We start from the raw sequence: 19,615 nt of genomic DNA, 5'->3' as shown, positions 1-19,615 counted from the left end.
CCAATAATTTGATCTAGTGCATGATGTCTTCTCACATACATTGCCAACATTGGTTTTGATCTAAATTCATCTTGTTGTTGTTCACTAAATTCCACATGTTCAACATCTTCTATTATCTCTAGCTCCAACTTGGCTTCCTCTCTCTGTTGGTTGGCAGTAACTATCTATGACTCGACTCATATAGCCAAATGCTTGGAACTCTATTGATGCTTAGCATAAATTTTCTATAGAACCTTGGTAGTGCCTAGCTATTAGTGCTCAATGTCCACCTTTTTTAGTTTATGTAAGGTGATAGGTTCACCGTTATTGGTATAGTCAATATTTTTAATAATAACCAAGTTATTTCTTGCATTCTTCTTCATTTTTCTCTATAAATTCATCAACTTTAACATTTGCACTCTCTAAAATTTTGTTAGTATTAGAATTCAAACACTTATAAACTTTTCTCTTAGTGGAATAACCTAGAAATATACCTTCATCAATTTTTGCATCAAAATTACCTTTTCTTGCATATTTCAATATGTAACATTTTCTTCCAAAGAGTTTAAAATAATTTGCATTTGGTGCATATCCATACTAGAGCTCATAAGGTTGTTTGTTTGTACCTTGCTTTACTTGAACTCAGTTCAGAGTGTATATTGTAGTGCTAACAACCTCTCTCCAATATTTCTATGAAACATTCTTCTCCATCAGTAGTGTTCTTACACAATCCATAATTTATCTATTCCTTCTCTTATCTATAGAATTCTATGGTGGTATCCTTGCTACACTTATTTTCCTTTTGATTCCTTTATCATTAAAAAATGTGTTGAAGTCATATGAGATGAATTCACCACCTCTGTTTGATCTCAAACATTTTAGACTCTTGCCTATTTCTTTCTCAACTCTAGCAAGTTACCACTTAAGCATTTGAAATGCATCTAATTTCCCTTTAAGAAATATTACAATCTTCATTCTAGAGAATTCATCAAAAAATAGAATAAATTATTTATCACCATAACAACTCTATATTCGAATAGGACCACACAAGTCAGTATGAACCAAATCCAAAATATCATTAGGAGGATAGGGTTTCCTCTTGAAACTAGAATTTGTCATTTCATCCATTTAACATTGTTTGCACATCACTTTATCAGGTTTTCTTAATCTTGGTAACCCTCTAACCCTTTTCATTTTACTAATGCTTACCAAGTTATCAAATCTCACATGACATATCCTCTTATGCCACAACCAAACATCTTCAAATTGTGAAAATAGAGTAGTATCTTCAAATAAGTCTAAATAGAACAAGTTATCTCTTGTTTTCTCTCCACTTTTAACTAGTTCATCAGTAGCATCATAGATCTTTGCTTTCTTATTGTATAAATCAACTTTGTAACCTAAACTTATCAATTATACCACACTCAACAAGTTATATTTCAAACTATCAATCCAATAGGCATGATCACATTTGATCTTTTTGTTCAGTTTAATTGACCCTTTACCTTTCACATAACATGGTGCATCATTACCAAACTTAACACTAATTCTATTATAATGATCAAGCTTGTCAAACTTACTTGTATCACTAGCCATATGATGTGAGAAATCCCTATCAATTATCCATCTATCATTCTTACTCACATGTGAGATCAATGCAACTTTCTCATTTTCATCAGAATCATCTTTCATTGCAACATAAACAACTTCTTCATCATGATCATCTGAATTGCTATTAGAACCATACTTTAGAAATATAGAAATATTTCTTACCTTTTCCTTGTAGTCTCTTCTATCTTTTTCACTCCTATCATCTCTCCTTCCTTTATACTTGAAATATTTCTTCTTTTTCATCTCTGTCAAGGCATTTAGCTGTAACATGACCAACTTTGTTACAAGTAAAATAGATATTAGGAAGTTTACCTTTGTATTTACCTTTTCCTCTAGGAAGTCTTCTATCCAACAATGCCTCAAGTTCATCATCAGATCCACTCTCACTTTCTACATACTTTATTTTTTTTCTTTTTATTACATCCATCAAGGGTTAGTTGTACTTTGAATGCAGATTAAACATTATCGATGGAGTAATTATCAAAAATTGATAATTCAAATGTCATAAGTCTACCAATCAAACTATCCAAGGCCATATCATTATTAGAGTTTCACCTCAATTCTTGAATTTTGGATACTCTAATTGCATAGATGGGAAGTAAAGTCCTCAATACCTTAATTATCATAATCTCATTAGATATTTGTCCTTAAGATCCTTTGATAGCATTCACTACTTCTTTGATTCGGCCACAATATGATGAAATAGTCTCGCCTTCTTTTATTCTCATGTCATCAAATTTTCCTCTTAATATTTATTCCTTAGCTCTCAAAAAATTCTTGTCTCTGCCATGGAATTTTTCCAACTTGTCCCACATTTTCTTAGTAGTAGTGAATTCCTTCACATCATCAAATAATGCATAACAAAGGGTTGCTACAAGTTCAATCATCATTTGGTTATGTTCCTAATTCTCTTTCATTTGTTTGATTGCTATAGGTCTAGGAACCTTAATAGGTAATAATATTTGGAATTTCTAATTCTAGATAAGTGCAATCTCATCAGTCTTTTCCATACTAGGAAGTTCTCATTGTTCATCTTAGGCATCTCTCTCTTGTACATCTTGATCTTTGACTTGAGTCCCTCAAATTTTTTTTGATAAGCACCAAAGCTATTAGACCAATTCTTATAATGATTTATAATAACTGAGAGGGGGGTGAATAAGTTATCCTTATGTTTATATGTACCAATTCAACTTTTAAACACTTCAAAAAAATGATTCAATCTCAAATACCCCCTTGATCTCTATAGCATATCATCAACAATTTAACATTTCATGCAATATCTTAACTCTCTATCTCTATATATGTTGATTTTAAGTAAATAAACTACTTAAATATATAGCATGCAAAACAAAAACATCCATACATAAAAATAACACTTTGACACTAGGATTTATTGTGGAACCCAATTTGGGAAAACCCACCACAAGTAACATGCTACCAATTTTTCCCTCTTTTGAAGTGAGCTTGGTTAAGAGCCAACCCTATTAAAAGTTATACAAAGCACAAGTAAATGTGACCTTGTTAAAGGATTTAATCACCTTGTTAGGAGTGTACTTGTTAGAGGACTTTGGATCATTCCATTAGAGTTTCACCTTCATTAAAGGATTTACAAAATGACTATTAGGTCAATCTTTATCAAAGGAATTTGGATTGATACATTAGTTAGAATATAATAATAGGTTTGATATGTGAAGTTCAACTCACTTTGAAAATTCAAATCTCTATTCACTCATCTACATCATTGACTAGCCCTCATTGACATCTCCATCATAGAGCTTCTTGGCATCTCTTCAAGAAGTTACTCTCATAAACTCTTCACACTTCACCTCTATTGTTCACCTCTTCACAACTTCTCCTTAATACTTCCAATAAACAACAAACCAGATGAGGTTCATTACTCCACACTAACGATAATCTTTATTATGTTTCTTCAAACTATATAGCCCTTATTTCATTTTTTTAACTCTTGCTTTCAACCTCAACCATGAACGCTCAACTAATAATAATGCTATACTAAGTCTCCACATATAACCATTGCTCTTTTCTTCAAGTTGCTAAACTTTAGTGTTGCTATCAGCATACTCCATCATTGTCATCAATTCTTTATGATATCAAATATTTTCGTCATTTCCTTGATAAGGGTATGTATAAAAATATCATGGTTGTTGATACACTAATTATGAGTGTGATGCCTTCTTTTTAATTCATCTCCTGTTGCTTATTGTCGATTCTGATTCCTACTAATTAGCATTCCAAATACATATATTGGTATATTTTGTATGCATATTTGATGGTATGAGTTTATTGCTATTATTGGCTAGTTTGGTCTTTGGCATAAAATGTTCCTTATTTGGCTTCACATGTTCATAATGGTGGTGTTGCATGTAATCTATGTACATATCTTGTGCAGTCAGCCCCAATCAATGTTAAGAACTTGGTAATTGCTCAACACCATAGACCCCAAGTAGCATTTATAAGAAATAAATTCCTCCTTATAATGTTAGTTTGGTTAACTTGGACACTTGTTTGTTCATATGTGATTATTTAGTAAATAATTGTTTTACTAACTAATTAGTTGGAGTAGGGACAATTATTTGTTAAATAATTGACCACATTTAGAAGCAACTAGAAATCAATTTTGTTATTGGTTGTTGGATTGTTTTAATCTCAACTGTTGATTGAGAATCTATCTCTGCTGTCAGTTTTCCAATAGGAGTAGTATAAAAGGGGGTCAATGAGGCATTTGGAGAACACAAGTTTGTGAATAATTTGCAGTGATTGCAAATAGTCTTGCAGTGTTAGCAAGGGTACAGTGATAGCAGTGGGTAATGTATATGCGGAATGTGGCCTTACGCTTCACACACACACTTTAACATAGTCCTTATTTGTGGATTCATCCTGGAATGAACATTGGATTGTTCATTCAAAAATCAGCCAGCAAGGCGACCTGTTGCCTTCTATCTAAAGGGATTTTGCTTGTTAGATATCCTCAGATTTGAGGTGTTAAGCAACCAGACCCTCTACAAATGAAGGATTTGAAAGAAAATGTGACTAATCTATATGAGAATGTAGATTAATCTAGAATGGAGTATGCACGTTTAATCTAAAAACATGTAACAGAAAACTATGCTAAAATGTATGCATATTACTTCTATATGAAAAATTAAGCTAAATGAGAATCAATTGAAAATGCAATAAGCTTCAAATGAGTATGCAATTTGGCAGCAATTCGATGCAAATTCTAATTCCTCCTCCTGTAATGAGGAAATGAGGGTCTCTTAAATAGACTTTCCTGGAATCCATCAACGGTTAGGATCAACTTTGATGAACGGTCAGGATTAGATGGAAGATTCAGTCAAAATGGAAACTTCCTTAAGCAAGGGGAGTTAACTGAGCTTTTCATAAGTGCGAGAGTAAGTTAACTAGATTAATTCCAGTTCAAGAGATAGTACACTCAGAGTTTCCATTTTAGAACTAAAGAGAAGATTTTGAAGAATATTTAATTTAATAAAATGAGATATGCTCTCATAAATACATTTTCTATTTAATTAAATAATTCCATTTAATTAATTAGAGACACTTTTCTATTTAATTAAATAACTTCATTTAATTAATTAGGAATGACTTCCTATTTAATTAAATAACTTTGCTTAATTAATTAGAAATAGCTTTCCATTTAATTAAATAATTTTGTTTAATTAATTAGAAATAGGCGTATTTATTAAATTAAATTAATTTAATTCCTTAGTACATTAGCCTTAGGATATAATTTAATTTAATTAAAGTGTAAATACTTTAAATCAAATTAAATCATAATCAGTAGGTTTAATGTGACTAATATGAGTCAATACTTTAGGAATTAAATAAAGAGTATGATGAATGTAGATTTAGGTTTTCTGCATTTGACAATTAAGTCAAGTAATGAGTAGCAGAATAAGAATTGCCCATTAGAATAGGTCTCTAGAATCATTCAGAAATAGACCAAAATTGGCGATCATGGCAATAAGCCAATTTTGGGGTATTATAGGTAATATTAATGGGAGAAATTGGGAGGTTGTTGGAGTTCTGCAAGTAAGAGGCACATAATTTTGTATCTCTTGATTTGTTGAAGTTAATACAATTCCTCATCTATAGAATTGGTTTTCCCTTGGGGGATTTTGTAGGGACAATTTGTTTGAAAATATTATTTCATTGTGTTGCTTATTTCATTCCATATTTTATTGGTGAAGTTATAGTTGTATTATTTTTTGATATTAGATGAGATTAATTTTTGGTAGTTAAATAATCATTTAAGATAGGAGATTAATAATTAGTGTTTGCAATAGTATTTTTCACATGGTATCAGAGCAGTGTTGAGGGTAGAAATGTTTTGCCCTATGAAAGAAATTGAGGTTTTATTAAACCTAGTTTGATCTATTTAGATTTATTATTTCTTTAATCCCTTGATATGGCTTCAATTGGCTTGAGAGATTAGGACAGATTGGATGGTACCTCGAGTTTTGGTGTCTAGAAAGCTAGACTTTCTTTATTGCTGGAAGAGAATAGTATCAAGGATTATGTTACTAGTGTTGTAGTTGTACCTATAGATGCAACACAACTTGCAACATACAAGAAGGATAATGCCAAGGTGAGGAGGATAATCCTTGATGGTGTCAAGGACTATATTGTTTTACATATCTCGGACCTAGACATGACAAATAAGATTTGGGATGTCATTTTGAATCTATACTAGAATGCTACCACCAATAGAAAGATGATTCTCAGAGAGAAGTTGAAGAATAATTGGATGAACCACAAAGAAGATGTCACAAGTTACCTCACGAGGCTTAGACTTGTCAAGGATGAGTTAGCAACTATTGGAGATAGCCCTATTGATGACGAGCTAGTGAGAATAGCCCTAAATGGGTTTACTAAGTAGTAGAGTGTCTTTGTTCAAATTGTTAGTGGATGAGACACCTTACTAATTTGGGATCGACTATGGAGTGATTTCACTCAAGAGGATTTTAGACTAAGTCTTGTTAATGGGGCTAATTAGAGTAAAAAAAGTGAGGTGGAATAGGAAAATGTTTCCTTAGCAGGAAAAGGGAAAGCAAAGGAGTCTAGCAAAGGATCAAATTCACAAAGTGAGAAGAAGAAGAAGGACCTTTCTAAAGTCAAGTGCTTTGGTTGTCAAGAGTATGGTCACTATGTCAGTGATTTCCCATAAAAGGAAGAAGGGAAAGAAGAAGGTGGTAGCTTCAGCAAGTGCAAGGGAACTTGATATCTTTGTTTTCTATTATGTCTCATTCTTCTAGTTCCATGTGGGAAGTTGATTATCTCAAATCCAGAAAGGAACTTCAAGATCAAACAAAAGACAGTGATGAAGTATCAAGATTGATGAAAGAAAATGAGATTTTGAAACATGAGTTGAAGATCACTAAAGTGAAGCTAACTCTAAAGAAAGATGCTAAAAAAATTGAGTTAGATTTGAATATTAATTCTATATGTGTTAATGCTTTTGAGATTTGTTGAATTTGTAAACTGCAATCACTTTCGTTTAAGGTTTTAAATGATGGGTAAATAAACTATGTACATTTCCTCTTTTATAGCATAGTAGTATGTAATTTTAGTTTCTTATTAGAAGCTATACAAGAAATATTTGGATAAAGAACATGCATAATGATCTCAGATGGCTTTCTAGAATTCTCTCATTTCCCTTCATATTTTCTATGCACTCTTTTGTTACTCAGAAGTTGCCTTGAACACTCCAACTTGTTCCAATTTGTTTCAAACCATATTCTCTAGACCAAATTTTCATTGGGAAATAGACCACACTTTCATTGCAGAGGTAGCCTTTATTTTCAACACAACACTCATTTTCTACACACTTGTTTTTACACAGGAGGTCTCAATTTGCATATTTGCAAGGTGTGAAAATTTAGAAGCACAAATAGGACATGTGGATTGTCTGACAAAATGTACTCAACTATAATGAACCAAGTGAAATAATATCACTGCATACCAAATATGAAGGGAGGAACCTACTCAACCTAAATTAATTTAGCAAAGTTCTTTTACCAAATGGTCTCACTTAGTGAGGAACTTAAATACAACTAACCATAACCATTTTAATGAGCCTAATATTTTAATTTAGTAAAAATAAAAAATTCCATTAATTATGTTTAATATTTTAAATTTTGATTTAATAATTTTGTTCTTCCTTGATTTAAATACACATTGATAGAAGACATATTATATTGGAAAAAATGAAAGGTAACATGTTATCTCTTAAAGATATTATTACATTTTTATGGTTATTTATGAAGAATGGTATTTCTTTTAATACTTTCAATCTTATTATAATTAATTGAAATTGTGTAATATGAGTATTTGTAGTCTATAAATAAGGTTATTAATAGAATTTTATATATTACATAATAAAATATTTGTAATTGCTACTCCACATATATGGACGTATATATCAAGTTGTAATAAGTTTTGGCATTAAAATATATATATATATATATACCAAGTTGCAATTGCTATTCCAAATATATGGTCTACATAAAAATATAAATCTAGTAGTGATAGTCCTTGTTAAACATCTTCGCTAGAAATTGGCATACATGCACACTTACAACATATATGCATGTAAAATAGTTTTATAAAATTATTTATTTTTAAACAACAATAATCAGTTGTTCATAACCATGAGAGATCTCTAGACATCAACATATATAAAAATAGACGAGTTAACATTTGAGTATGGGCTTTGGAATATATGGGACATAACTACATCATATAATATGACAATAATGAAGATGTCTCTCTAAAGAAACCAAAGCTTGATTTATTTAAACTAGAATCGATCTTTACTTAAATTGCAAACTTTTGATGAACAATAATATTGCAATATTGTTGCCGATTCTTAGAAAAATTAAGTAGGAACACCTTAACAAATTCAACATGGCTTAAAAATTCATTTGCTAGATGGTTGTCTAGTGTTGCTAAAAAATGTTGTATTTACCTTTTAAGTTGCATGTTTTGCACTTAATGTTTGGTTTTGCCCTATCATGTATATCTTCTTTGCTTTTTATAGGTTTAATACAACTCTTGCAATATTTTTTACAACACGTATGACCTTAACATTCTCCATTATAGTAAAGGGAAACCTTACCCCTTTCTTATTTATCATATTGCTTCTTTCATATCTCCTTATCTCTCTATCTCAAACTCTAGATACCAAGTCCCCCATGTTTTGTGTGTCATATGACCTTAACATTCTTCATAATAATAAAGGTAAACCTTACTCCTTTCTTATTTATCATATTGTTTCTTTCATTGTGTTATCTCTATCTCAAACTCTAGACACCAAGCTCCTCACACCCGCTCCTATGTCATCCCGTACATATTATCTTCATCTCTACTTTTATCTACCGTAAACTATCAACATTACAGAAACATATGCTTGGGGCTCTAAATCCTTATTAGTAATCCAAATTCATGCCGAGAAATAAGCACACACTATAGGTCGGTTATGGATATTGTCATGCAACAACTGCGGTTCCTTCACTCCCAAGCTCCAATTGGCTGGGAGCCGCGCCAGCTTTTCCAGAAGATTCAATATTGAAAGCTTCAACAATCTCTTCCAGAGTTTTGCCTTTGGTCTCCGGCACAACCCAATAAACAAATCCCGACGCCAAAAGAGAGAAGCCCGCGTAGAAGAAAAAAACGACAGGAAGAGTAACCGCCTTGGCAAAGCTGAGAAATGTGAGAGAGACGGCTCCACTGACAACTCTGTTAATCCCCACGCCGAGCCCCACGGCCTTCGCCCTCAGCCGAAGAGGATATATCTCGCTGCCCATCACCAGATTAATAGGCCCCAACCCCATCGAAAAGAAGGACACATTACTACACGCCGCCACCACCGCCAAACACGCGGCTGCCTCGTGCGCACGAGAACCCCCCGCCGTCTTATCCACAACAACAAGACACAAGCCTAGTGCCGCCAGTGACAAGGTCGACCCAACCGTGCTAACCAGCAACAACGGCCTCCGTCCCACTCTGTCTATTAAATATGCCGCGACCACAATGAATCCAGTCTTGACAAATCCCATGGCCATTGTCGCCCCGAGTATGCCATTCTGGCTATGTATACCCGCCTTCCTGAACGTGAACGGGCTGTAGTAAACGGTGCCGTCGATGCCCGACGCCTGCTGGAAGAACTGTATTCCTAACCCCACCACCAACATGCGCCTTATGCTCCCCGCGGGCTTCCATAACAACTCTCCCCAATGTCCCTCACCCTTTCCGTACTGAATCCCTTCCGTTATCTGCGCCAGAAGCTCCGCCGCCTGAGCTTCGCTGTCGGAGGTTCTCAGCAGAACTTTCATGGCGTCCTCGTTGCGCTTCTTCATGACCAGCCACCGCGGGGACTCGGGCATGAAGAGAACAAAGACGCCGATGAAAAAGGGCGGAATGACGCCCATTCCGAGCATGACACGCCAGCTGTAGTGCGCCGGCAGGCCCTGGAATACGTAGTTGGCGACGTAGCCGAGAAGAATACCCAAGTTAACAAAGATCTCGGGAAAACAAACGAGCATTCCGCGGGTGGAGGCAGGAGCGAGCTCTGCTGTGTAGACGGGAGCGACGACGGCCGCGTAGCCCAGTCCCACGCCGCCCACCAGTCTGCCCGCCATGAGCCACGCGAATGAAGGGGCAAGCGACATGACGGCTGCGCCGATGAAGAATATGAGGGCAGCCAGAGCCATTGTCCATCTTCGCCCAACCGCGTCGGAGGTTTTGCCGGCAAGGGCGGAGCCCAACAGGCAGATCAGATTGAGTGAACCAATCAGGAGCTCCACCTGGAGGTCATTTATGTGCAGGTCCTTGCGAATGAACAGAACGGCGCCGCTCATCACTCCCACATCTTATAAAATACCACAGACATAATTAAATTTCTACGAATAGCTAGATATAATTAAACTCACACTTTCATAGTCTAGACGTTATCAAGATCAAATGCTAGAAAGTCAGAGAGTTAAAGTTGAATAAAGCATGAAAGAAACCAAGCAATTCAACGATTCGTATAGGAAATACAGCTTTATATGAGTATTTCGAAAACGTCGCCTTAAACAAAATTATCAACCACCAGCGCACTTTTCTCCGAACTATCCTTCGACGGTTGATGACATACTGAACAAATAAGCAGCTTAAGCACTGGAGGAACTGTCAGACTATCTTGAAAAATAATATAATGGAGTAAGGGTTTAATTATGGAGGTAATTTTTGTAATAAAATATGTTTGAATTGTATTAGAATTTTACTACTACCTTTGTAATATCATCTAAATATAAAAAATGATTTGTGTACTATTTATTATCATGAGAAATAGATTAATGAGAATCACTCTCTGTAAAACATTTGTTAAATGAATTCATATATGGTCATCACAAATCAACGGACCAATACAACACACTCAGTCTTCTTCTGCCCTCCAACTCAACTGTCTGTCATTAATATTACAATTAACTTCTCTACTACAGTAAACAGCATTTAATATGTATTTGCTTATAAATAGAAGCCCATATTTGAATTTCTCATCTCTTTAAAGTTTCTTCTCTAACTTGTTTTTGACATGGAATGAGAACATATGTTTGGATTTTCTCATCTATTTAAATTTCTCCTCTACTTGCTCTATTTTATTTTCCAACTATAAATTTGACTTAAAAAATTACACAATTAAATTTTAATAATAATATTACATTATAACTCTTTCTTAAAAATTGTTTCCCAAATAGTCAAATCTAGTCTTATTGGCAAGAACTTACTGTAGCTCGTTTGAGGTTACTAAATGCAATCTATCCCTGCTCACAACAAAGACATGCCTCATCAGCATTATCAAGAAATTGAATTAATTAACGTACTGCTGTCTGACACACTACCTGACTTTTGCAATCTAATAACGGTCTAACATTAAAAAAAAATTATATGCACCAGCTAAATACCGGATCTTGCAACCTTCCCTCATGGCTGAGCTTTTGAGTAAGCTCCTTAGATAGAATTGTCAAGGCAATTTGGTCATCATGCTGAAAATCAGCAGATTCAATAAACAAGCTAACTAAACCACTCTTTCGTAATTTGGATCTCCTGTGCTAATATGCCCTGTAGTCTACTTCCCAACAGGTTCAGAATTTCATCCTCCAGAAAATAAATCTGGAAACTAGGCCTAAATAGTATTTTTTGCGAATCTTTTCGACATACTCTCCACTCCCATATCCCACAAGCAAACCAAAAATGCTTCCTCTATTACCTTTCCGAATTATGAAGCCGACCGTCATTACTCTAGTTCTCAAGCAGCAATTCTAGAGCCTTTTATAAAGCTTCCCAATTCGTCAATTTCACCTCTTCAAGGTGCCAATATATTGTCATATTGGAAATTAATGCGTGTCAGATATACCATGACTTGAAGAATAAATAACAAACTGAGTAGAATACACACATTAAATTAAAGAACAGAGACACATTACTAGGGTTAATTACAGAGCAAATCAATCAACTTGTTATAAATAAATAAACAATCTTTACCATAGCCCAGCAAGAACGAGTTGCTAGATGCCACTACCGCGCACACAATGACATACATGTTCCTCTTGGGCTTCGAGTACTTCTCCATGCCCAACACCTCTTTCCGAGCCATTAAAGCTTATTTTGAATTCTGAGAACCCACATCATCAACACTCTATATATCCCTGCATTTCATTGACTGATTGCTTCCAATTTACAAACTTCACGACTCCTTCGATATTGAATAAGTGCACAACTATCACCGTCAAGGAAACGAAGATGCTGCATGAGATTTTAAATCTGATACGGTCGAAGGAAAACCAGTCCAAATGCGATTGAAATTTTGAGTAATCCAACTTCTTCTTACCACTCACTTTGCTCGTGCGAGTGGGACTGATGTCAAAACATTTGAGTAAGCTGAGGCGAAAATAGATCCGTGGGCAGATTTGACAGTATATAAAACATTTAAAGTGGCTCGATGGTGAGACGAAGATAGACTCCTGCCCAGACTTCTTACCTTACACTGAAATTAGTCCACACAACTGCTGTCCATGGTACGCTCGTGCGATGGTCGAATTGAATGTGATGAAGACTCAACAAGCAGAAGAGATGGAAGAGGTCAACGTCTTTCTATATGTTATTTTTTGGTACAATTATATTCTTTTAAATACACTAATAGAAAGAAAATAAATTTGAAAAATAAGTCAATTTTTATTATTTAATATTTTAGTTTAAAAATCAAATCTTAATGTGTGATGTTTAAGTCATTCGCGCTCTCTAAAGAATATCTTGTAGACAAATGTCTATCTCTTAAATTTTTATATTATTGCTTAATAATAAGAAATTATATTTTCACAAATTTCAAAATTTTTCTGAATTTATTTTTTATTTAATTTTCACATTACATTTTAATCAAATAAGATCTCTTGTATTATTAAGATTTTTGGTTCTTATTATTGAAATTTCTTGTGTTAATATTTTTATGTTCATTCAACTAGATCATGCATAGTTATATCTTGTAGATGCAAAAGACATTACCAAAATGCAAGGGATCTAACTATTTCATTCATCCTCTTCCACTCTTCGACATCTCACACACTTTCTTCTTTTAGCTATCTAGGATGTGAATCCACACATGGCCATTCATAGTATTGCACACTTCAACTTTCTAATTACTCTTATGCTTAAACATGCAAGCTATGAGATTGAAGCAACCTAACAAATGCAACATTAATTTGCAATGAGGCATATGTGTTTATAAGTGCATATAATTATTTGTAGTGAGCATAGAGCACACAAGTAGTTGAGTTCAAGACATGTCTAGTCGCTAATAGATAACTCTACATAACATGAGTGGTCTACCTATTGAAATATTATTGCCTCTAAGACATCCATTACTTTTTCCAATAAAATTAAAGCTGTTAAAACATATTTTTGATAATATGGGATTTTCTTTAGTCAACTCTTTCCAAAGACAAAAATCAACTCTAACAAAAAGAACCTAAGTTCTTTTAAGAGTATTTTCTCCATATAAACTAGTACGAATCACGAGTTTAAGCTCACCTTAAACATATAATCATATTTCTGTAATATTTTTTCTTAAAAATAAAACTAAAATAGGTAAACACAATACTTAAGAAAAATAAATTCAATGAAAATATCTCTTTAATAATAAAACTTAAAAATAAATATGGTAAAGATCCTAGTCTAGAAAGGAGAAAGTCACTATTGAGGATGCTAATAAGTCATGTATATATCTTTATTTTTAAGTACATGAAAAGAAAACAAAAAAAAGTCAAAACAAAACCTTGCTTATAACTTTAGAAATAGAAACATCCTTATATATATACATATATATATCATCCTTATATGTGTGTGTGTGTGTGTGTGTACACACATACACACACACACACACAAACTAGGTAAATAATATTAAATGATTAGATACATAAATATTTTTTATCAAGAAAATAGATTTTGAAGGGCCCCTAAAACCTTTTAATAAAAGAAACTAAAGACATAGAATTAAGTCCAAGGATACAACATAGCAAAAAGAAACAGAGCCAACAACCGAATAAAGATGGCTACAAAAGGATGTCAAAATAAATAAAAGCCAGAGCCGAAAAGACACAAAAAGAACTAGAAGCACATGGTAATTAACTCATTTTCTTAATCAACCCAGCTACCTACTCCTCTAGTTGGTCCATCTTTTCATCAACTTCTTTGATGTGGGTAATGTATGAAGAGGCCCCATCAGACATTTTCCTAGTGATGGGCCTAGTCCTTTTCCTTGTCTCTTCCTTGTTATCAACAACACCACCTTGATCTTCAACAACAATGACAATGGCTTTCTCCCTCAGATTATCTTCCAATTTATCTATGAGAATTTTGACATGCTCGTTAGAGGCTTTAAGGATTTTATAGCTTTGATTCTCTATGTTCTTGAGGGTTCTCTCAATGTTATTCACTTTATTGTCCAGCTCCAACACTTAAGCTTCTAGCCTATAGAGACTATCCATTTCAATAAGAGAACTCATAGGAGGTTTGTCTCCCTCAGCAGCAACCTGGGAGATATTGCCATCAATTCTCCCTTCCATATACCCCATTTTGTCTTTCAAATATACATAATATGATGAAACAACTACTTGATGGATCTAAAACTATCCAACATATTGTTCCTGGCATTGTTTATTAAGTCCATGTCCTCCTCCTTGCTATTGTCACTAAGAATGATCATAGAGGGGTTAATTAGTGCTTGGAGATCCACTTTACCTAGTTCCACTTCACCAATCTTTAGGTCAATCTTCTCCCTCACAATCCCCAACCTTACCGTGTCTATGCTCATATTTTTCCAAGGTAATTTTCTACCTTTCAGAGGAGAAAAGGAATCAATAACAAACTTAGCTTTAGCAGCCTAGGTGGGACTAGAAACAATGTCCTATTCCTCTAGAGAGGAGGTGTCCCAATACTAGTCTTTAATAAAATTTAATGAGGAGACCGATCTCCATTCACCTTTAAGATCACCTTTCCCATTCTCTATTTCTTCTTGGCTAGCTAGGCAATCTTACTAGTGCCCTCTTCACCAATACCTGTGTCCATTTCTTCTCATTTATCCTCATACTCATCCGATGAGATGACAATTTTGGCTTATTTTTTGGGTAAAAGAGTTTTCTTCATATTTCAATTTCCTCTTCTTGTCTATCCCCTTTGTCATGAGCCAAGATTGATGTGTTCTTTTCTTATCAAACATGTGATGTATTAGTTTAAATATTTAAAATTGACATATTCAATATATTACTATGATGGCATTACTTTTGAATTATTTCAGTCAAATAGCGTACAAGTTATAATAAATATTATTAATGTTAAATTTATAATCTCCAAAGTCCCATGTGAACATTCATAATTATAAATATGTTATTATTTCATAATACATTAATATCATTAACTTCAAATATATTAACCTTGCCATTATAAATATTTTCAATGCTAAATAAACGTAAACCTAATTTGATTATTTAAACATTCTTTCAATCCAAAGAAACCTAATCTACTAATTACAAATGTTTCCAATTATTATATTGGTACTTTATATATATATATATATATATATATATATATATATATATAAAAGTACTTACTAAATATAATGTAAATGTTTGGACTATGCGAATAAGGAAAATTAAAACCATAATCGAATCATATATGAAGGGGGCACGACTTTTCATTTATGACCGCCCGAATGATATATATATATATATATATATGTATTAGGGTTAGGTTTTAATTAGAACAATGAAGACATTAGAATACAAAAAAAACCAATAGGAGGTGAAATGAAAAGGTGATATCAAAGTGATAATAATTCAAGAAGATATCAAAGTGCAAGAAGAGGATCAAATACGTGGATCGAAATAATACCAAAGAAATTAGTCATCCTCACCGAGTTCAAAACCATCCTATCGCTTGCAAGGTTACACGAACAGTCATAGAATGTACGCGGCACGTTGGATCTCATTATCTCAACAACGAACTACACCACAGGTACATTCATTCTACTCGTAACCACTGAATACAGGAAATAAGTTTAAAGGAATATTACACCGATCGGTGTATGTATAAGTACAGGCATTAAATCGTCCATAGGATCCACTGCTCGAAATAGTCACGTCTGAATTATATCATTCTATTCCTTTCATCGAGCGGAATTAACTATTAAATTTTCATTAAGTAATTCGCATGAACATGATGCTATACATTAAATTAAATAGAAAATGTTATATGCTTTAAAGCATTTGCAATAGACATATGAATATAATTATATCATATATATATATATATATATATATATATATATATATATATGGAATATGATGATATAGAATTTCAGAATGGATATCAACTTGTGATATAATAATAAGAAATTGCAAATAAGAAGATACTGGTATATTATATTTATCTACATATATACATTCTTAAGGATTATCATTGAAGTGTATTTCAAATTATAGTACCAAAAAATTTTATCCTCACCTGAGTTATGAAATCTTGAGATAGGGAGTTGGTGGAGGGAAAGGCAGAGTAATTTTGAGCACTTGTCAGAATCGCTTGGAGCTTGTTTCATGCACCCTTTGCACCGTCATTCTACTGTCTTGAGATGGTCGTAACCAGGATGAGAGAAGATGATCTGGCACTATGAGGAGAAATCTTCCAACAAACCAATAAATTATTTTTTAATGCTCAACTCCTCAAATATTTTAATAACAATAAGGATCATAGGGTTGTTTAATTTGGACGACTTCCTAATTTATGCCTAAAATTTGAATACCAGGTCAGAGGATTAAAAAGGGGTCATCACACCCTTCCCATGCTTTTTCTTATTGTAGCTCATGTCCTCAGTGTTAATGTCCATAGCTTCATCTTCATACAAATCCTCCTTTGACTCTACCATTTTCTTTTTCAAAATTTTCCCGAAAAGAAACTTCTTCTTTGGAGTTTTCATAGGGGTTTTAGGGACAAATCCCTTACCCTACCCCTTGTCTTTAGGCACCATCTATTCCTCCTTTGAATATAATCCCTCATTGTCTTTAGTGTTGAAAAGTCCCCGAGACTCTCTGACTCACTCTCTGCTATTACCCCCATCTCTTTAACCTCATGGAATTTGCAATCATTTGAACTTTAATGTGCTCATAGATGAGAAACATTAAGCCCTCATGGAGTGGAGGGTTCATAAATATTTTCTCCCTTACCCCATTAATACTAGCAATCATAGAAGACAAAAGATAAAATGGAAATTTGCAGTCGAATTGCGATGAAAATTTGCAATGGTGGTGTAATTTCTATTGATTTTCATGTTTTTTTTGCAATTTTCCCTAATGCCATTGCAATATCGATGTTGGCATCATAATTGTGACACACCATGAGTATAAACAAAAAATAAGTTCGAACATGACATAAATCATTCCCCATTTGTTTTTATTGTGGAGAGTTGCACAGGAAAGAGGGTTGAGAGCTCCAAAAGATGGTAAAGAGTTGTGAACGATATCGTGCCCTTCGTTGTTGTGATCTCTACATTTCGTTGTCATGCCCTTGGTCTATGATTTTGTTTTTGTGATCTCTATAGTTCATTTTCATGCCCTTTACAATTTGGTTACCATGCCCTTGTGATCAATGCATTTCATTTTTTGTGTCCTTGCTCTATGATTTTGTTGTTGTGGCCTTGTGATCTTTGCATTTCATTGTCATATCCTTTTATTGTGATTTTGAAGTCATGCCCTTGCTCTATAATTTTGTTGCCATGTCATGCCCCTGTTATCTTTGTGCGCTTGCTCTACAATTTCATTTTCATCTTGTGCCATTTCTTTGCAATTTCATTGTCGTGCCATAGTTCTTCCATTTTCTTCAAGGGCTATGTAAATTTTCTTTTCTTTTCCTTCAAAATAGGTATCTCTTTATATTTCCTTCTAAACATGTATATATAGAGATCATTTTTAAGGCACCTATTACATCTTAGCACAATAGAAAAATTGATCCACTTGCATATATATTCTAGAATCCAAATAACAAAACAATAAAACTCACTCAACCCATGTTAAGTGACATAACTCAAGATCCTCCACGAAAATAATGTAGACCAGGAAAAAAGGGCAGAGTTCGCAAGAAATTTTACAAACAAATAGCATAGCAGATATTTTTAGAAAGAAACTAGCCATAACCCAATAAATTGGCTCTTGTTGCTAATTAGTTGGGTTGATTACAAATTCTTGTAGAAATGCCATCATATTAGGTACAATAAAATGAACAATCAGTTGTTCTCATCTAGTAGGATCAAATACAGTTTTCCATGGTATTTCTGTAAGCCACATTTTGTATGAATATTACTCATAAAACCAATTAATTATTCCAAAATTTACAATATTTTGAGGCCTCTTGTCTAATTGTTCATGTTGTTGTCTATGCTTCCATATTGTGCATATTCTATAATCATTTTATTCTATGTAATTATCACTCCACTTTTTATCCATCTCATGGGATAACCTTTCTATTGATTCATGTCTCCCTTCACTATGGTGCCTCTGCAAGCTTTCTCCATTCCACATGAGCATGATGTCATCTAGTTCCAATGTGATGCCTACCAATGTTTGACTTTTGAATGAAAGTTTAGACAATCTTTTCAAGAAATATCATGGTAGCATTCTATCAAACAATTCATGTGCCTTGTCTATATTGCCCAATTGATGAGTTGTCACTAAGAAGTGTTGTTAGATAAGAAGCTTCACATTTATTTTCATTCCTCACATGTCATTTTGTGGATACTGGGTTCTTATCCAATTTCTACAGTCACCCTTGCATATGGATTATTATGAAGTTGATTTGTATTTTGTTAATGCTCAATATTTCATGGCTTGGTGCAAACCTTTAGTTTAGAAACCCAATTTATGAGGTGGTGATTTAGAGACTCCAAATCTCTTCTGCTAAATATTTTGGCAATATTCTATATGGGTTGTCATTGAAGAGGAAAAGTCAAAAAAGTCTTGAAAGCTATCCAATAATTGTATAGGAATGTTCTTTGATCGTGGGCTGGAAATTAAATTATTTTGTCAATCGGTTCATATGCATTGTGATTCTTATTACATTCTTGTCCAAAGAAACCTTTACAAATTTGAAACACCAAGTTTACAGCAAGCATGAAACACCAATCTCTAAAAATCGTGTAGTCTCCTCTCAGGTTGGGAATATGATTTTTTGTTCTCTTGAACATCACCATAGTGGATATCAAAGACTTGTCATCTTCAAAACAACATGGAATAGGGTGAGACCAAGTAGCATGTATTAACACCACTTCTAACTTGGAGTGCCTTGAAGTAAATTGTGATGAATCTCCACTGAATACATTTGATCAAATACTTGGCATCCCTATTTATCAAATTGCAACTTATCAAGAATTTGGTATATCTGTGATTTCTCTCATGTGGAAAAT

General features: G+C 33.7%; 1 protein-coding gene across 1 annotated transcript; it reads right to left on the bottom strand.

Annotated features, from left to right (window-relative positions):
• Positions 1-8,425: 8,425 nt before the first annotated feature.
• Positions 8,426-12,288, bottom strand: LOC149564394 (putative polyol transporter 4). The gene is made up of 2 exons (XM_089824143.1): positions 12,157-12,288; positions 8,426-10,498 (listed from the first exon to the last, which is right to left on the bottom strand). The coding sequence occupies exons 1-2, from the start codon at positions 12,266-12,268 to the stop codon at positions 9,117-9,119; spliced, it is 1,494 nt and encodes a 497-aa protein (XP_089680269.1). The 5' UTR covers positions 12,269-12,288; the 3' UTR covers positions 8,426-9,116.
• Positions 12,289-19,615: the final 7,327 nt, after the last annotated feature.

This window comes from Cupressus sempervirens, chromosome 4 (assembly GCF_028749045.1).
Source record: "Cupressus sempervirens isolate cs-2001-9-10 chromosome 4, ASM2874904v1, whole genome shotgun sequence".
NCBI classification, from domain to species: domain Eukaryota; kingdom Viridiplantae; phylum Streptophyta; class Pinopsida; order Cupressales; family Cupressaceae; genus Cupressus; species Cupressus sempervirens.
This window is presented reverse-complemented; position numbering and strand designations above follow the sequence as displayed.

Excerpts from the sequence above, each read along its gene's own strand:
- LOC149564394 (XM_089824143.1), bottom strand. The coding sequence starts at position 12,268 with ATGGCTCGGAAAGAGGTGTTGGGCATGGAGAAGTACTCGAAGCCCAAG. Across the intron at positions 10,499-12,156 it reads CTCGTTCTTGCTGGGCTATG|ATGTGGGAGTGATGAGCGGC; the intron begins GTAAAGATTGTT and ends GTATTTTATAAG.